This window comes from Colias philodice, chromosome 8 (genome assembly GCF_061535455.1).
Source record: "Colias philodice isolate Cphi_HAF_F1 chromosome 8, ilColPhil1 Martin Lab GWU primary, whole genome shotgun sequence".
Lineage (NCBI taxonomy): Eukaryota > Metazoa > Arthropoda > Insecta > Lepidoptera > Pieridae > Colias > Colias philodice.
Genome location: NC_143093.1, coordinates 1,584,748 through 1,602,298, shown reverse-complemented (window position 1 = coordinate 1,602,298; position 17,551 = coordinate 1,584,748). Strand labels below are relative to the sequence as shown.

The 17,551-nt window shown below is 32.1% G+C and overlaps 2 protein-coding genes across 6 annotated transcripts in view; both read right to left on the bottom strand.

Moving 5' to 3' along the window:
• mwh (multiple wing hairs) overlaps window positions 1-17,551 on the bottom strand; it is a 111,668-nt gene that overhangs the window by 39,454 nt on the left and 54,663 nt on the right. For 2 of the 4 annotated variants that reach the window (XM_089697692.1, XM_089697695.1), the window contains one exon: window positions 2,138-2,179. The exons of the other annotated variants lie outside the window; for them this stretch is intronic. In XM_089697692.1, the coding sequence (XP_089553818.1) occupies window positions 2,138-2,179 (42 nt within the window). The remainder of the gene's footprint in view (window positions 1-2,137; window positions 2,180-17,551) is intronic. 4 annotated transcript variants of the gene reach the window in all.
• Window positions 5,554-13,448, bottom strand: LOC149486296 (uncharacterized). Of its 2 annotated transcripts, none has more exons than XM_089697700.1 (4): window positions 11,637-13,448; window positions 10,939-11,173; window positions 8,763-8,859; window positions 5,554-8,589 (listed from the first exon to the last, which is right to left on the bottom strand). In XM_089697700.1, exons 1-4 carry the CDS (start codon window positions 11,649-11,651, stop codon window positions 6,411-6,413), a joined length of 2,526 nt encoding a protein of 841 aa, XP_089553826.1. In that variant the 5' UTR covers window positions 11,652-13,448; the 3' UTR covers window positions 5,554-6,410. The 2 variants fall into 2 exon arrangements, with proteins under 2 accessions (XP_089553826.1, XP_089553827.1); XM_089697701.1 differs by having other exon boundaries at window positions 5,554-8,593; window positions 8,773-8,859.

Below are 17,551 nucleotides of genomic sequence, written 5' to 3'. Positions count from 1 at the left end.
TCAAAACAGTAAGTTCGCGTTTCAAAGCTAAAATTGTATGTTTATTACTTAAAGTTTAACTGACTTCGTAAAATAATAATACTAAAATAAATGGTTTTGTTGTTTTTTGATTTGGCATTTTTATTTAAAAGAATACGATTAACAGTTGTCTCTGTTAAATGTTGGTAACTTTTTATGCATAATTCACTATTTATTTTTCTACCAAGCCATCGATATCGGTATCGGTATCGGTATCGCCGATACATTACTACAAATATCGGTATCGGTATCGTATCGGCAAAATCATGTATCGTTACATCCCTACTAATATTATAAAGCTGAAGAGTTTGTTTGTTTGTTTGAACGCAAGAACTACTGGTCCGATTTGAAAAATTCTTTCGGTGTTTGATAGCCCATTTATCGAGGAAGGCTATAGGTTATATATCATCACGCTATGCTAAGACCAACAGAAGCAGAGCCAGAGCCAGAGCTCCGGGTGAAACCGCGGAGCACGGCTAGTGCATTATAACAACATTCATTAAAATTATATTTTCGTAATATTTCATAGGTAAGTATTTTTTCTGATATTTAATTATAATAGTTACTCTGCCATTCGGGGCGGAGACTTCAGACTGATCAAATAAATCAACGTTCATAAAAATTGGTCGAGCCATTCTTGAGTAATAAATGACGTAACTATCATGACCTTGGTATCATTAAAATATCGAGGGATAGCAAAAACGTCTGGCTAATGGTTTTTATCCGATTTAGCTCTGAGGAGGGTAATGTTTTTAATGCACGTTTGAATGTTTATTTCATTAATATATTTGAACTTGGGAAAGACTCGTATTTAGCTTAATATTATAAATGCTATTTTAAATGCAGAATTGTAAAAAAAATCTTAGTTTTCCAATTGTTTTTCTTGATAACAGTAGGATATCAAGAATTAAGAAACAAATTGATTTTCTTTTCAAAATTTTCAAGTACCAAATCGGGAATTTTCTTTATAAATAGACATCTATACTTAATTGTTATTAGAGCTAGCTTTGAATTACGTTTTCCTCATACAATATGTTTTAAATTTTAATTAAGTATATGATATATCATAGTTCTCTAAGAAACTGCGACCACTCATATATGCATTAATGCATTATGCATCCAACCATTTCACTTCCAAGCCAAGGTTGCATTCACAAATTATTTCTAAGACATTTAGAGTAACCTACTAACATTTAACTAAACAAATTATCATATAATACGAGTATGAGAGAAAAAACGCCTACTAACAGGGATGTCACTACTGAAAAAAAAGGCTTAAAATTAAAAATAATTTTCAAGTTTGATTCCAATCAATCACCAACACCCAGAACAAAAGATATAGGTATTCCATTCCGTTTTTAAAACTTTTTAAAGGTTTAATTATTATTTAACACAAGAAAGTGCAAATATTAATATGAATATTTGTTTCTTCTTACTAATAATTTTACGGTCAATGCAATTAACTTAAATATATTTAAGACCTAGTTCATAACAATTTGTATTTAATAACAAACTCTTTGTGCCAGCCCTACTACGTCTAACCGCTATTGGGCCAACAATATTGTTAAACAGTCATCACCAATTTATAACAACGTATTCCCTTCACATAAAGCTCAATTTCGACTGGCACAGATTTGTTTTGTCGCGGTCAAGTACCTTTAACGTTATGATACCCTGGTAACGGGTATTGAGAAAAAAAAATGTCGGAAGCATAACAGATGTAGTAATTGACTTTTTATGGTGTTTAAAAAACTTCTGTGTGCTGTTATTATTAAAAAGTTAATAGAATCAGTAAAAACATTTGCACGGTGTTTTTAATCAACTTCAAAAGTCAAAACAGAAGATAAGCGTCAATACTCATAATTGGAATAATTTATATACATAGACAAGCGGTCCGCCCCGGCTTCACCCGTGGTACATATTTACGTTTTCTCTGCATAAGAACCATCCTCGTACTTCAAGGAATATAATGAAAAAAGAATTATCGAAATCGGTTCACGCGTGATGCCGTGACCAAGGAAAACGAGTTTCATTTTTATATATATGTATATAAAATATTTGAATAAAATGAAATAGCATAATAATGAACATGTAGCTTTTTATAAAATGTAGCTATTACCTTCTATTACAAGCGAAGCCAGAATACACAAACTTGTCATACCTGGAAAGAAAAAAATATTTTAATTAATATTTCATACATCTTTAAAATAGTTAATCCAATTCTGTAAAATATAATTATAGTGTTTGCTGTCTATATGTATTATGTTATGTGAATTTAATTTAAGTATTTTATCGATTAGAATGGAATTACATAATACTAGCTTTCCGCCTGCGGCTTCGCCCGCGTTTTCAAAGAAAAACCCGCATAGTTCCCGTTCCCGTGGGATTTCCGGGATAAAACCTAGCCTATGTTACTCGTGGATAATGTAGCTTTCGAATGGTGAAAGAATTTTTAAAATCGGTCCAGTAGTTTATGAGCCTATTCATTACAATCAAACAAACAAACAAACAAAGTTTTCCTCTTTATAATATTAGTGTAGATGAGTTAAGTATAAAGTAAGCAAGGTACCGAAAACCCCACATCTTCTACTCATGACAAAGTATCTTTATGATTGACAATTGAATATATTGATTGACACTATGACGATCATTCGAATTAATTTAAATATTGCACGCCTCATAAGCGAAGCGTTGAGGTGGGTACTACTGTCACTTCGCGCAAAACATCTGATTTTTCAAACTTAAAATGTCTTTATGTGTCATACATTGCACTTGTAAGATAATACATACACACACATATTAAGAAAAAACACTATTTTTAACGTTCATGATATTTTTGATGTCATTTTTGTTATTTAAACTAGTTAAAAAACAGTTTAAAAAAGTTCTGTCTTGGACGTCCGTGTGTCTGTAAGTGCGGATCCTTTTTCTTGTTAACACGATAGCGACCGAAATACTTTACTAATCGAGTCTTTTTTTTTCTCTTACGCTTGAGTATGCTCAGGAATAGAACCCTTTCATTTTTCAGGGTCTGATTCGATGTGGTTTAATTGTTATTAAATAAACAAAAATAATAATTAATAAATATTTATTAAAAAAAAATTATGAGGCGTGCACTTTTGGATTTTCCAAATTATTTTTTATCTGTGTAACAAGTTAAATCATAGCTGTTACATTTTTGGCATTTTTACTGTTAAGGTTTCTTTTATTATTTTAAATGCATAATATTACATTATTCTGCATTAAGGCGGCGTTACTTTGTTAATTACAAAAGAACATTAAAAATGTAATATACAATTATCAGAGTTTCACCTGATATGGAATAATAAAAACTTTCTTTGAATTACGAACAGTATGCGCTCTCACGGGAATTCTTGCATTAGTTTTGATTAGTCTTTGTTCTATGGTGGCCATTTTGCTGAGTTTTTTTTTTCGATTACATAATTCGCGTATAATTGCATGTTATAACATTTTTGTATGCAAAATAGTACATAACATGATCTAAGAGATAATTTTTAGGGTTCCGTTCTATTACTGAGACTTAGTTGTCCGACTGTCTAGGTCTGTCTCCTGGCTGTCTGGCTGGCTGAAATTTTCACAAATGATGTATTTTCGATGCCGCTATAAAAACAAATAGGTACTAAAAAATAAAAATAAAATATTAAGAGGGGTCCCCATAGTACGGAACCCTGCATAAGTGAGTCCGACTCGCGCTTGGCCGGTTTTTTTTCTCATCTGATTGTTAGTTTCAAACAACGACGCGACGTCATAAGTTTTAATCCTATTTTGCTTTTATAAATTGGATGCCTGTTATTTTGATCAAACATAAGTCAGAAAATTGTATCGCTGCTGTTTCTCATAAGAAAACGGACTAATAATATAACTACAAACTGAATTCATATCGTAATAACGCATATATATACATATGGATCTATGCCTCTATGGATATTTTTTTCAATAAAAATACAAAAAATACATAACGACTCGGGATTTTGAATGAAGTAGGTGCTTAATACACATATTATACATTATATCCTATATGTATCCGCTGATTTATACTCCGAGAGCTGACTGCAGAAACTATAAACACGCCTTACACCGGTTTCCGATCACTAAGTTATGTCAATAGCTGGCACCTCGTTTGTTTTAACTTCGCACTATCCTTACTATTAAAATAATATACTTACACGTGAAAGTGTGTTTGTTTGTCTTTTCATCGCGTCGCAATGGAGCGGTTATAAGATATGATTTTTGTGTTAGGAAATATTATACAGCTGAAGAGTTTGTTTGTTTGAACGTGCTAATCTCAGGAACTACTGGTCCGATTTGAAAAATTCTTTCAGTGTTAGATAGCCCATTTATCGAGGAAGGCTATAGGCTATACAGGGTGTCCCACTATTGGTATACTAAGCGCGAAGGGACTTATAGTTTTGCATACACTGATCACGTAAAAAATACTTAAACAACAAAATTACGCCAAACATTTTTTGGTTAATTTTTCCTTAAAATCCATGTTTTCGTCTCTAGCTTCGCGCAGCCAGCAAATACCACTTCGCTAATGTGAGCATTTTGTCTATGAAAACATAATCTTAAACGATACTCACGTGCGGGTGGCAAAGTTGAGCGGGTTGCTTGTTAGGGGTGTACACATAGAGTTTTAAGAATTCATCTATTGGTCAAAAAAAATCGTCTGGAATTTTATAAGTATTTTTTACGTACTCAGCATATGCAAAACTATAACCTCCTTGGGGCTTAGTATACCGTTGCTGGGACACCCTGTATATCATCACGCTAAGACCAACAGGAACGGAGCAATGCGAGTAAAACCGCGCGGAACAGCTAGTAGTTTATAATTAACTATGTTGTTAAATTTTACTTAGTAGGTACCAATATATAAACGTATAGTACAGAATGTCATGGCCAAAGAACCCTTTTCTAACCTTAATCTAAAGGACCTTTATAATTACGCCCTTATAACATAAGAAATACAATATCATGTTTTTATTGCAAGATGTATAAGTTTACATCTTAATAAATACCTATGTATGTAAATCTAATCTTTGTGCAGTCAACCGATTATATTATGTCAAAGTTGAAGCATTTTTATATGCTCTTATTAGCTTGAACTGTGTTTGTATGTTTACCGACATGATTATATGTAACAGTACAGTAACAGACTTGTTTAGATTCGATTTTGACCCACTTTAAACGGACAGATTTAAGTATTTTATTCAAACTTTGTGCACTTATCAAGGATCTGTGACCATACAAAAATTTCAGGAGTTTAAGTGTGTTTATTTATATCTATATAATATATAGATAGATATATAATAATTAATTAACTATATTAATAATTACTATATATATCTATCTATATAGTATATACCTATATGTATACAAATTTATAGCGTCGCGTAAGTCACTGTGTACAACAAACGACACTTATTTGGAGATTCTACTTCGTCTTCTACTAGTCAACAACGCTTGCCGGTATAGGTATATCAGATATAGGTATTTTAAAGAAACAAGTTACCATTTTTATCATTACCATTTTATATGAAAAGGTTTAAAGACATTCTCAATAAGATATGAAGTCACTCACTTACATGAGAAACTTAATTATAAACATAGGTATGAACAGAAAATATCATTCGTTAGATAAAGGTTTAGGGTAGGTTATTTACAAAATAGAGAGGCCTATCTACATAATTATGAACGTTTGAGTTGAGTTCAGAATTCAGATAGCTGTTATTATTCAGATTAGGAAATAACAAAACCATTTTTTTATCCATATATTTATTAAATATCAAATTGTTTTCTTATAGTATAGATTACAAAATATGATAACAATAATAAAAAAATATCGATAAATCTAGTTAAATAGTAGTTTTGTCACTGAAATGCCAAAATATATTTTCGAGGTATCGTGTAAAATATAAAAAATAGGAACTATTAAACTATGGCACGTAAAACTAAAAATACTTAATCTAGTTTTATTTTATAAGATATAAAAACGATTTTTTAAGTAAAATTCATAATTAAGTAAGTATACATTTAAGGCACACCAACGATCTAAGACACTTTTTTTTATTATAAAATCTTATAGTAGGTAACAATATAAGTATTAACTTATATAATAAACTAAGTACCTAATAATAAAATATAATGAATTATACGAGAACATATTATGTGAGGAGAGATTCAGTCATATTTTAAAATACTGCTATTTCATTTGAGGTAAATATATATAAAAATAAATAATATAATAAGTATGACGTATTCTAAACATATATCTTAAAACTAACAGTTAAATACATTATAAATGCAAGAAGCTCTGTTGAGGTAGAAGTTTAATATAATACATATTTTTGGGGTTCTTTTACATGCGTTAATTAAGTCCTCTTATTTATTTGGGGCTCTAATTGACTAAATAAGTTCTGTCCCATTGTACGATAATTTTGTAAATTTAATTGGATTGATGGAGGTGGAATTTCGTCATGGTTAGAATGTTCATTTACAACAGGTAAAATACTGAACGAATTAACTCTTCTGATATTATTATTTTCTCCGGCATTACCTTGAACTTCTTTTTGATTTACGTTACAATGGTTTTGCACATGCACACGACTTTGTTCATGAACATCTTTCCTTTGATTGCTATGTCTGTTCACGCTAAGTGGTTGTCCATTTACTCTCAATCTAGGAGAATATGTTTTATCTATCAAGGGTGGGGGAAACGTTGGTCTTTTATTGGTGTTTGTTACCTGTCCCGCATGTTTGGTGGGTTGAGCTCTCGCGTCAGTCTGTACTCGTTTTGCGTCGTATGTTTGGTGTTCTACTCCTGAACTTTTTCTTTTATTGTTGCTTTCCAATCGAGGTATAGTAGTGTCATACATTTGGAACTGTGTGAACTGTTTACTAGTGTCTCTTTCTCGTTCTACTGGCCTTGGACTTAAATAAGCCTGCGATTCACTTGCATTGCTTGGCAATGTACTATAAGATTTCATTTGTGTAGATCCTTTCTCACTATTGCGATTATTTTCCACTCTTTGAACGGGAGGCGCGTGTGTGTTATATCGAATGCTTGGAACATGTTTATCGGTCTGTTGATTCGAATTATATTGCCCGTGCATGGGTAATTTATTTCCTTCGTTACGTCGAATTTGCTCTTCTGAGTTTCGGCTGATATTAATTCCTGCTTGTGATGTACTGCTTCTACTTATATATTGCGTTTGTTCTTTTGGTGTCGTATTTGAGGACATACTACTTTGATGTGGCTGGTTGTTGTTTGTCTTATGAGGAATGGTCTTTGGTACTGTAGCACGGGAGGTAGATTGCGATTGCACTGGATTTGAATTCGAGGGTGTGGGCGTCTGTGGACTAATTGTGTCGGCACTCGGTTGCCTGTTTACTGGTGTTTCACTACATCTTTCCCCATTATTCATACCATTTTCTGGGTTTTGTCTCGAATTGAATTCCGTTGGAGTGGATGTAGTTGAAGCAGATGCAGTGTGTGATTTATTTTTTCTCTTGTTTTGAATGTCCCTCTCTGATATTTTATTTGAATCATTCTCAGTTTGTGCGTATGAACTATTTCTGTTGTTGGTTTTCTTTGTCACTATGTTAGTTGCACAAGACCCTGTTTGAGATTCCGAATTAGATGTCTTATTAGTTTGAACTTGCTGAGATACATTCGAGTCATTTTCAGTTTGTGTGTATGAACTATTTCTGTTGTTGGTTTTCTCTGCCACTATGTTAGTTGCACAAGACCCTGTTTGAGATTCCGAATTAGATGTCTTATTAGTTTGAACTTGCTGAGATACATTCGAGTCATTTTCAGTTTGTGTGTATGAACTATTTCTGTTGTTGGTTTTCTCTGTCACTATGTTAGTTGCACAAGACCCTGTTTGAGATTCCGAATTAGATGTCTTATTAGTTTGAACTTGCTGAGATACATTCGAGTCATTTTCAGTTCGTGTGTATGAACTATTTCTGTTGTTGGTTTTCTCTGTCATTTGACCGCTACTTGGCTCCTTTCGCATCTGCGAATTATTTTCTTCGTTAATTTGGCTTTGTACTCTTATCCCTTGATTAAAAACAGGATGTGTACACGGTCCCGGAATAAAAAACCCAGAAGAAAAATGATTAAAGTATTGACAATATTGAGGTGGGATCTGGGCTAGATTATTGTGATTGCATGGTTCTATTATTGTAGGAACAATATGTACACTGATATTTGGATAAGTATTAACATCAATACCATTTATATAGATTTTAAATCCCTCAGTCACTCTGGGTTTGTAAAAACAATTTTGATTATGCCAAGGATTTGAAAAAACTCCAGGATATTCTTTACAAAAATATGCTTGTCCATTGGTTCGTTGATTCTGTGTGTTATTGGATGTTGAGTATCCTTCATTAAAATTTGTTTGTGTGTTTGTTTTCTTCGGATCATCTTCACCACCAATTAATTGCTGATACTTCTTTGTTAATTCAACATTTTTATAAATTTTTTCCTTCGTTATATTATTTTTTTTGGTTTGAGCTTTCATCGTTGTACCCAGTTTCTTTGTATCTGGTGAAAAATAGAAATTCTCAATTACTTTAAATAAACGATTTATCTCAATCAATTTATTTAAAATAGGCTTTTAATGAACCCTTTCTGTTATATGAAATCTTACTATACTATGGCAAGATAATTTTACTATATTTGTCATCAATGCATACGTTACAACAAAATATAGCGTCGTATACCTTTAACTTTTGATGCATATTTAATCTTCTTGGCTGTTTCGCGCTTGTTTCTCTTGGCGATATCTTTTTCAGCCGCTTCATAAGATTCTGGAATGATTTAAATAATTAATTTTAATCGTAATTTACCTGCTTATATAATATAATATTCAAATGTCTATTATTTTAACTTCTGTTGTTAATAATCGTTAAAGTTTATAATTATTTACATTTTGTGCTTGCTTTAGAGTAAATGCGTGACAAAATAAATATCATTTCAGCCTTTCTGTATTAAATAAAGCATTACACGTATATTCTCATTATTAAAAAAAAGTGTTGAAAATAAATGCGTATTGCAAATCGAAATAAGAATAAAATGTATAGCGTATAGATGGTATTCCGTGACCTAGGTGTTTTGTCCCAGACTAATCCATTACGTTAATTGAATGGATTGTCAACAAAGTGTCACTACCAGAGGACATACTATAGTACTATACATACAAGTGTAACAATAACATATGTACCTATACAAAAAAGCAAGTGATAGTCGCAGAGATCCAAATAAATTAATTTTAAAAGATAATCCTCGACTAAAAAAATATAATAAAAATTGTCTCTGTATGAGTGTAATAAATAATCATTTATAATAAGGTAACAACTAAATTAAAAAACTTAGAATCTAAATTATTTTTTAAAAAACTTAACGAATGGCTTCAACAGAAATGTTTTTATAGTGTTAAGGAATTCTTGGACTCATGAATGGGATTGTATATTTGTGACTCGATTTTATAATGTATGTTATAATAAATTTAGAAAATTTATTGTTTAATGAATAATGTGAATGAATGACAAATGAATAGGACACTTTGATTAAGTATACATATGTAATAAAATAATTTGCACGCTGTTAAATAACGGCTTAACATGCTGTAATATTACATATATATTGTAAGTTATAAGTTATAACACCCGAAAATATCATGTTTCAATGCAAATAAAGGATTTATTTATTTATTTAATAAAAAATAATTATTTGAATGTTTATTGCTGGCAGTCTGTCGTAAAAAATATAGTGTTGATAAGAAAATGAGAGCGCAAAGCTTGTTGAAAAAAAATTATTATTTTTAACGTAATTTAAACGGGCTATTTGTAGCTCTAATATCTATTCGTCTGCTGCTGTCTGGGTTTTCCCGGCGAACAAAACAATTGATAGTCATACAGGAAATCATTAATAGGAATTCCTAAATAATAAGTTATTATTTTAAAATTACTATTAAAAAGGTATTTCTTAGCATCATGATATGAATATAATCTTTATCGATATTATGTAAGTGTGTTATTATATCTTCCTTAGAATGTTGACAATATAATATATTGGTTACTTGATCCAAGTGTTGGTGTGAACAAACTCCTTGTTATTCTTAGAAATATCATAAGCGATAAGAAGCTTATTCAGAAAATTGTTTTGTAAGATCTTATTTCATAAGATAAGTGAGAATAATAAAAAAATGCTAAATAAACAAATAAAAAATCTTTAAAAAAAAGTAAAACGTTAACGGTTAACTTTGATCTTTAAATTGTACTCATGCTTGCGATAAGTATACATATAATATGTTAGCAAATTAATAATTTTAATTATTGTTTACTGCATATGACTGATAATATTTAAAGAATGTAATTTTCAGTGCAAACTTTGTTGATATAAGTATGAATAGTATTTTGTTTTTTAATTTTAAGAAATACTGTATTATTTGTTTCCCAAAGTTAAATAAATGAATAGGAACTTATAATTTTAATAAATTGAGTTGTTTTGCATCTAAATAAACCAATAATATAAAACGATTTACTATAATATTACCCAATAAAATAATTATGATGTAATCAGTCTCCAAACTCAACTCATCAAATTATTGTAATGCCACTGATACTTTGATATGTGTACCGACTAAGTTCGAAATAAATCTGTCTGTCAAGTGTCAGTCTGTTATATACAACTAGCAGCCCGCCCGGCTTCGCCCGTGGTACATATGAAAAATAGATGTTGGCCGATTCTCAGACTTACCCGATATGCACAGAAAATTTCATGAGAATCGGTCCACCCGTTTCGGAGGAGTATGCAGACTAACATTGTGACACGAGAATTTTATATATAAGATATTCAAGTTTACAAAAGCATGTGAGTACACTAACCTGCAACAAACAATTCCACTACTTCATACGTTCCCCAATCTTTACCAGGCTTTTCTTGTTTCCGCACTCGGATTTCCGTCTGATAAGCATCTTCTATTGGATACTTTATGTGTGTCAATTTAATCTCTTTCCAATTTCCCCATTTGCGAGGAACACAGACCGTCTGGTTAATATCATCGTGAGGCAGTTCTAAGAAGTGAACTACGCTAAAAAGCTTATCACTTATTTTGAACGCCTGAAATTGTGAAAATTAATATTTAGCCTCTTGATTATAATTTGAAACGAACAATTTCATTGGAAAGCTCAGTAGTTAATATGGTATATTTACGATCAATCAATTTGCAGATATTAAGAATAGGTTGAACAAGGAAAATGCATTTCTATAAATGCAATATATCCTATCAGCGCATTATTTATTTGTATGTTTACTAAACAAAATAACAGAGATAATATAATATATTCTATATTCATAAATATAAATAACTATTATTAATAGCTGCGGCGCTACATAAAATAATTTAATGCATATCTATTTATGTTTATAAAAAACAAAAGCTGACAAGGAAATTGTTACTTATCTTTTCAGTAACAAAATAAAATTCTATTTGAAGCAAAACACGATTCAACCGTGAAAATAATAGTGATAAACAACATTTCAGACAATTGCGTCATACTTATAAATATTTAGAACAACATACCTCATTCTTGTCCATAGCTGCTAAATTCTATCCTCTATTTCTGGTCGTGGTATTTGTGGTCACAAACACTAATAAAAACTTTTGATACCTATAGGCACTTTTGAAACCGAATTTTAATTATTATTTTGTGTATCCCAATGTGAGTACCGGCGTTCCCGACGGCCGGAGGATCAATGGTACGGCCGCGGCGCTAGACAGTGGCCGCTTATGTACTATTTTAATTATATTAAAATCATTGACGTTTACATCCTTATCAATGACACATGAACTCTGCCGACATCCGCTGTTATTTTAAAATTTAAACTTATCTCCCAATTTTCCTTGAATTGGCTCATCCTCTGCCGACATCCGCTGTTATCTCTTCGAATCAGGATTTTTCTTGAATTGGCTGATCCTCTGTCGACATCCGCTGTGTTATATCAAAATTTAAGCTTATCTCCCGATTTTCCTTGAATTGGCTCATCGTCATCGCCAAATGTAACTGTTGTTTTTGTGTGTGTTTTATTTTCGCGTGACAACAGGCCTTTGTAAATTCAATCAATCTGTGACTCAATGTAGTTGCGCGTTGTAAATACCTATCGCTTATTGGCACCGTCTTTCCATCAACATGGAGACGTTCAAAAAGAGTACATTTAAGTACAAAACCGGCAGGCTTAAGGCTTCTATAAATTAATCCCTATGATATCCCTCTCTTGCCTTTTGAGGACAGAGGACAGCTACGCATCTACCTCCCAGTGGAGTTGATTCTTATGGGCGGCATGAATCGCTTAACAACAGGCGACGCGCCTGCTCGTTTGCTCTCCTATAGCATCAAAAAAGTGCGTGTGTGCCGCGCACACGTGTCAGAAGTGAAACTTCTTTGACAAGATTCAAAGATACTAAAATCGTTGCCTCACTCCATGACGTGACGGTATTGCCATGACGCGACCTTGATTTTACGCGCCTAAAGAAGTTTCACTTCAAAAAAACCTGCCTACCGTGGGTTGCCGGCGCGGCAGTATCTCCGATCGCGATTACTAATTTATGTACTTACCCGACTGCGATAAAAAGATGTTATTGTTTTTTATGAATTAATATGACTTTATCTGGTAGGTTGTTTATGTCATGGATGTAGATATAGTAAAATAATAAATTAAGAATTTATCATTAAGAGAGAGTGATATTGTTTTTAGCATCATTTTGTTTATTATGACAATTCAACCCGGAAAGCAGCGGGGGACCTGTAAGTTTGATTATGTAAATGAAGATCGTTGAACAATGTTTCTAATTAGAATATATTTCGATAATCTTCACTCTGATATTGTAAACATCCCATAAAGCATCCTTGATGAAAGTGAACGTGATTATGGTTGTTTGTCAACTGCGATTAGAGAAAGTTATTTGCAAGTAATAATATAAGACGTTAAGTTTCTATGTGAATTTGTACAAAATTATATTTGAAATCAATGGACAGATTTTGAAAGAAAGAGCGTTTTCTCAATAATGTTTTTATTTTATTTTATTAGAAACATAAACACAACCAATAGGTACCATACAGAGAACGTAATCTCCTCTTTTTAAGAAGTCGGTTCAAAAACGAGGACGATAGTCGATAATGTTTACTAATTATTTCACCAATAGAGATTTTCATTTTTCCTCAGTAAGAAAGGTTATAAAGTTCAGCCACTTTGTAAACAACATATTATCACATATCTATACCTTCTTCGAATCATAAAAGGCTAAAAGTTCAGCCACCTCATTACCAAAAAATACGTTCTATAAGTTATTATTTTGACACGTTTAACTTCAAGGCCAAATGTCAAACAATTGGGTTATACAGGTATATTAAGAAGAGCTGGAACGTCAACACATTTACACATTGCACATGTTAGGCCGGGAGATACTGACACAAAATTTCGGGCCATTTGTAACAGGATGGCGGTCTAGAGGGGTCTTAGTACGCAATGACAAAAAGAAAAATGATGGTCAGAACGCTGGTACCGGCGGACTAGTCGCGTGGGCGTTAGTCACACTCGTCGGATAAATAGCGAAAGTCCAACGATTTGTAACACAAAAATTTTAGAATTTACCGATAGCCCTTAAAAAAGATGTAGGCGGTAGTGTCATGCCATACAGTTACGATGTGACTTACAGTCCGCCATACCGACGTGAATGCGTTGATTTAAAAAAAACAATTCAACCATTTGTACCGGGCTCACTTTTGCACAGGTAACCATCGTCGTGCAGCCATTTACTAAAATCGCCATGCCATACTTTTCGGACGATTCCAAATGGTCGCCATACCGCGGAAAAGTCAAACGATTTGTAAATCGTTTGACTTTCGCTATTTATCCGACGAGTTCGACTAACGCCCACGCGACTAGTCCGCCGGTACCAGCGTTCTGAGTTCTGACCATCATTTTTCTTTTAGTCATTGCGTAATAAGACCTCAGTAGAACCGCCATTCTGTTACAAATGACCCGAAATTTTGTGTCAGTATCTCCCGGCCTATGTATGTGTCATATTTTGCAATTGTTTATAAATACAGGGTGATGTAATTGGTGTAGTACGAATATCTAAAAATCTATGAAGAATTTTGTGATACAGTAAATGGAAGAATATTATAGACTATTTTACAGTATTTAATAAAATCATTTAATTTTTTATTCATTTTCATTAGAAATGTCAATTTTTCTCACCAAGGTGGAAATTTGGATGATAAGGATCTTGTTAGAAAAATATAAATTTTGACTAAAATCGGCATTTTTTTTTTCAAAAATCAAATAACTAATTAATAATCAGAGTTATCACATTATTAAAAAAAATAAGCCAAACTATACACAATTTTTACCTACTTGATGCAATCCTCAAAGATCATGGACATAGTGTATTGCGCCTTCCACCATACCATCCAGAACTCAACCCAATAGAGTTACTATGGGGCATAATTAAAGGGAAAGTAGCATCACAAAATGTGAACTTTAACTTGAAAACTGTGGAAGAATTATTTAGAAAGGAAGCAAATGCTATTAGTCTGGATATGTTTAGTGACGTTTGGAGAAAGACGCGAGAACATGAGGAAAAATATATTCAATTAGAACCAAAAGTAGATAATTACACTGACTCATTTATAATAACATTAAGAAATTCCGACAACGAAACATCGAGTTCTTCGAGCGATGAAAGTTACAGTGAAGTAGAAGATTACGATTATGATTAAATAGATTCTTCTTCTTCTCTATAGATACTGCTTTCTGAATTGGTGGTAAATGTTAAAACTGTTAAACTGTTATGACGATTCAAAAGTGCTTCTAGAAGAAGTCTAATTGTATAAATGTTTGAGTTTGAGTTTAAAACCAATAGTGTGAAAATTATACAATAAACATGTAACACATATTTGTTAGCGCGTATTGGTAGGTATTACGTACTTACTACAAATATAATATTTCTTAGATATCTTTACTCGACCAAAGTCAGGAATTTAATTATTATTTGATAATTGAATTATTATTAATACTTTTATCCAATTGATTATTATTAGAATAAATAATTAACTTCATCAATTGATTTACTTTTAAATTATAATTTTACAGGTAAATTATGAGAGCTTTCATAAGTAATTATATTTGCATATACATATCTACAACGCACCCATTTTACAATTCAAGTCTAAAATGAAACTAGAGTCGCATTTATTTTTGAACATACTGTAAGTGAAATTGCATAAGTGTGAGTACTGTGAACATGCCAGCTTTCCCTAATTGACCGATACGTGGTACCTATATATATTACTATACAATTATGTAAAAAAAAACAATAACATACAGATAGAGCATACATTTATTTTGGCAATTTATTTATCAATATTTTTTTACATAATATTATGCTTATCTAACTGTTTTGGTGGGAATTTGGTGGGTATCACCACTGCTCTAAACGGGGAAAAAACATCGTGAGGAAACCGACATGTCGAAGAATCAAAAGTTCGACGACATGACGTGTCATCCGCCCACCCGCACTTGGCCAATGGCCAGCGTGGTGGATTATGGCCTGATGTCACAGCAGTTGCAGTGGGAACGTAGGTATATGGGATGATGATGATAGTATTTATTTATCTGTGGCGCGGGCGCAGTGCTCAGTCAGTTCTATCTGTGAATGATAACAATACGTAGAATTCAATGTTTTTTTAATTTATAAAGCACTTGTATGCCATTAAAACAAAAATATCAAATTCAACAAAAAAGTCGTGTTCCATCGTTAAAATATTGTAATCATTGAAAAATGTTTCGTGTTTGTTGAGATGGTTGTTAATCATCTCAATAGATGGCGCGCGCGTTAATCATCTCAATAGATGGTCCCTCAGAAGTCAGACACATAAAACTGAAACAATAGAATAAATTCGATCGCTCTGGCGGGTCACGGATGGCTGTTGGTCAAGCATTCGCCCCGGATTGGCGCGAAAGGATGCGAGTTCGAATCCCGCCTCATGACCGAATTTTTTCTATTCTTTATAAGTTTATATTTATAAAGCATTTGAATGCCATAAAACCAAAAATTTTTAATTCAACTAGAATGTTGAATACATTTAATTATTTACATTGTTTTATACAAGTAATGGTGGGTCGGTGGCGAGGACCTAGGACTTCAAATAAAGCCAGGGGTTCGAGACCAGGTGAGTGTGAAGGAAATTAATTGAATATATCATGCGTAGAAAATGTTAAAAGAAATAAATATGATAAGAAAATCATTTATAAAAGGTATAATTAATAACCGACTCACTGTGTTACCAATTTACCATCACCCACTACATAGTATAAAACAAAGTCGCTTTCTCTGTTCCTAAGTCCCTATGTATGCTTAAATCTTTAAAACTACGCAACGGATTTTGATGCAGTTTTTTTTTAATAGAACGAGTGATTCAAGAGGAAGGTTTTAGTATATAGTTTATTAGGTTTTAGACAAAGCGGACGAAGCCGCGGGCGGTAAGCTAGTTTTATATAAAAAGGTTTAAGGTTTAAAGACATTCTCATTAAAACATGAAGTCACTTACATGAGAAACTTAATTATAAACATAGGTATGAACAGAAAATATCATTCGTTAGGTAAAGGTTTAGCGTAGGTTATTTACAAAATAGAGAGGCCTATCTACATAATTATGAACGTTTGAGAATATTCTTAGTTCAGAATTCAGATAGCTAGCTGTTATTATTCAGATTAGGAAATAACAAAACCATTTTTTTATCCATATATTTATTAAATATCAAATTGTTTTCTTATAGTATAGATTACAAAATATGATAAAAATAATAAAAAAATATCGATAAATCTAGTTAAATAGTAGTTTTGTCACTGAAATGCCAAAATATATATTTTCGAGGTATCGTGTAAAATATAAAAAATATAATTTGGAAAATCCAAAAGTGCACGCCTCATAATTTTTTTTTAATAAATATTTATTAATTATTATTTTTGTTTATTTAATAACAATTAAACCACATCGAATCAGACCCTGAAAAATGAAAGGGTTCTATTCCTGAGCATACTCAAGCGTAAGAGAAAAAAAAAGACTCGATTAGTAAAGTATTTCGGTCGCTATCGTGTTAACAAGAAAAAGGATCCGCACATACAGACACACGGACGTCCAAGACAGAACTTTTTTAAACTGTTTTTTAACTAGTTTAAATAACAAAAATGACATCAAAAATATCATGAACGTTAAAAATAGTGTTTTTTCTTAATATGTGTGTGTATGTATTATCTTACAAGTGCAATGTATGATACATAAAGACATTTTAAGTTTGAAAAATCAGATGTTTTGCGCGAAGTGACAGTAGTACCCACCTCAACGCTTCGCTTATGAGGCGTGCAATAGGAACTATTAAACTATGGCACGTAAAACTAAAAATACTAAATCTAGTTTTATTTTATAAGATATA

Bases quoted from the DNA above. Each gene is read 5' to 3' on its own strand.
- LOC149486296 (XM_089697700.1), bottom strand. The intron at 8,860-10,938 runs GTTAGTGTACTC...AAATCATTCCAG, and splicing joins AGTGGAATTGTTTGTTGCAG to AATCTTATGAAGCGGCTGAA. The intron at 8,590-8,762 runs CTATATTTTGTT...TTCACCAGATAC, and splicing joins AAAGTTAAAGGTATACGACG to AAAGAAACTGGGTACAACGA.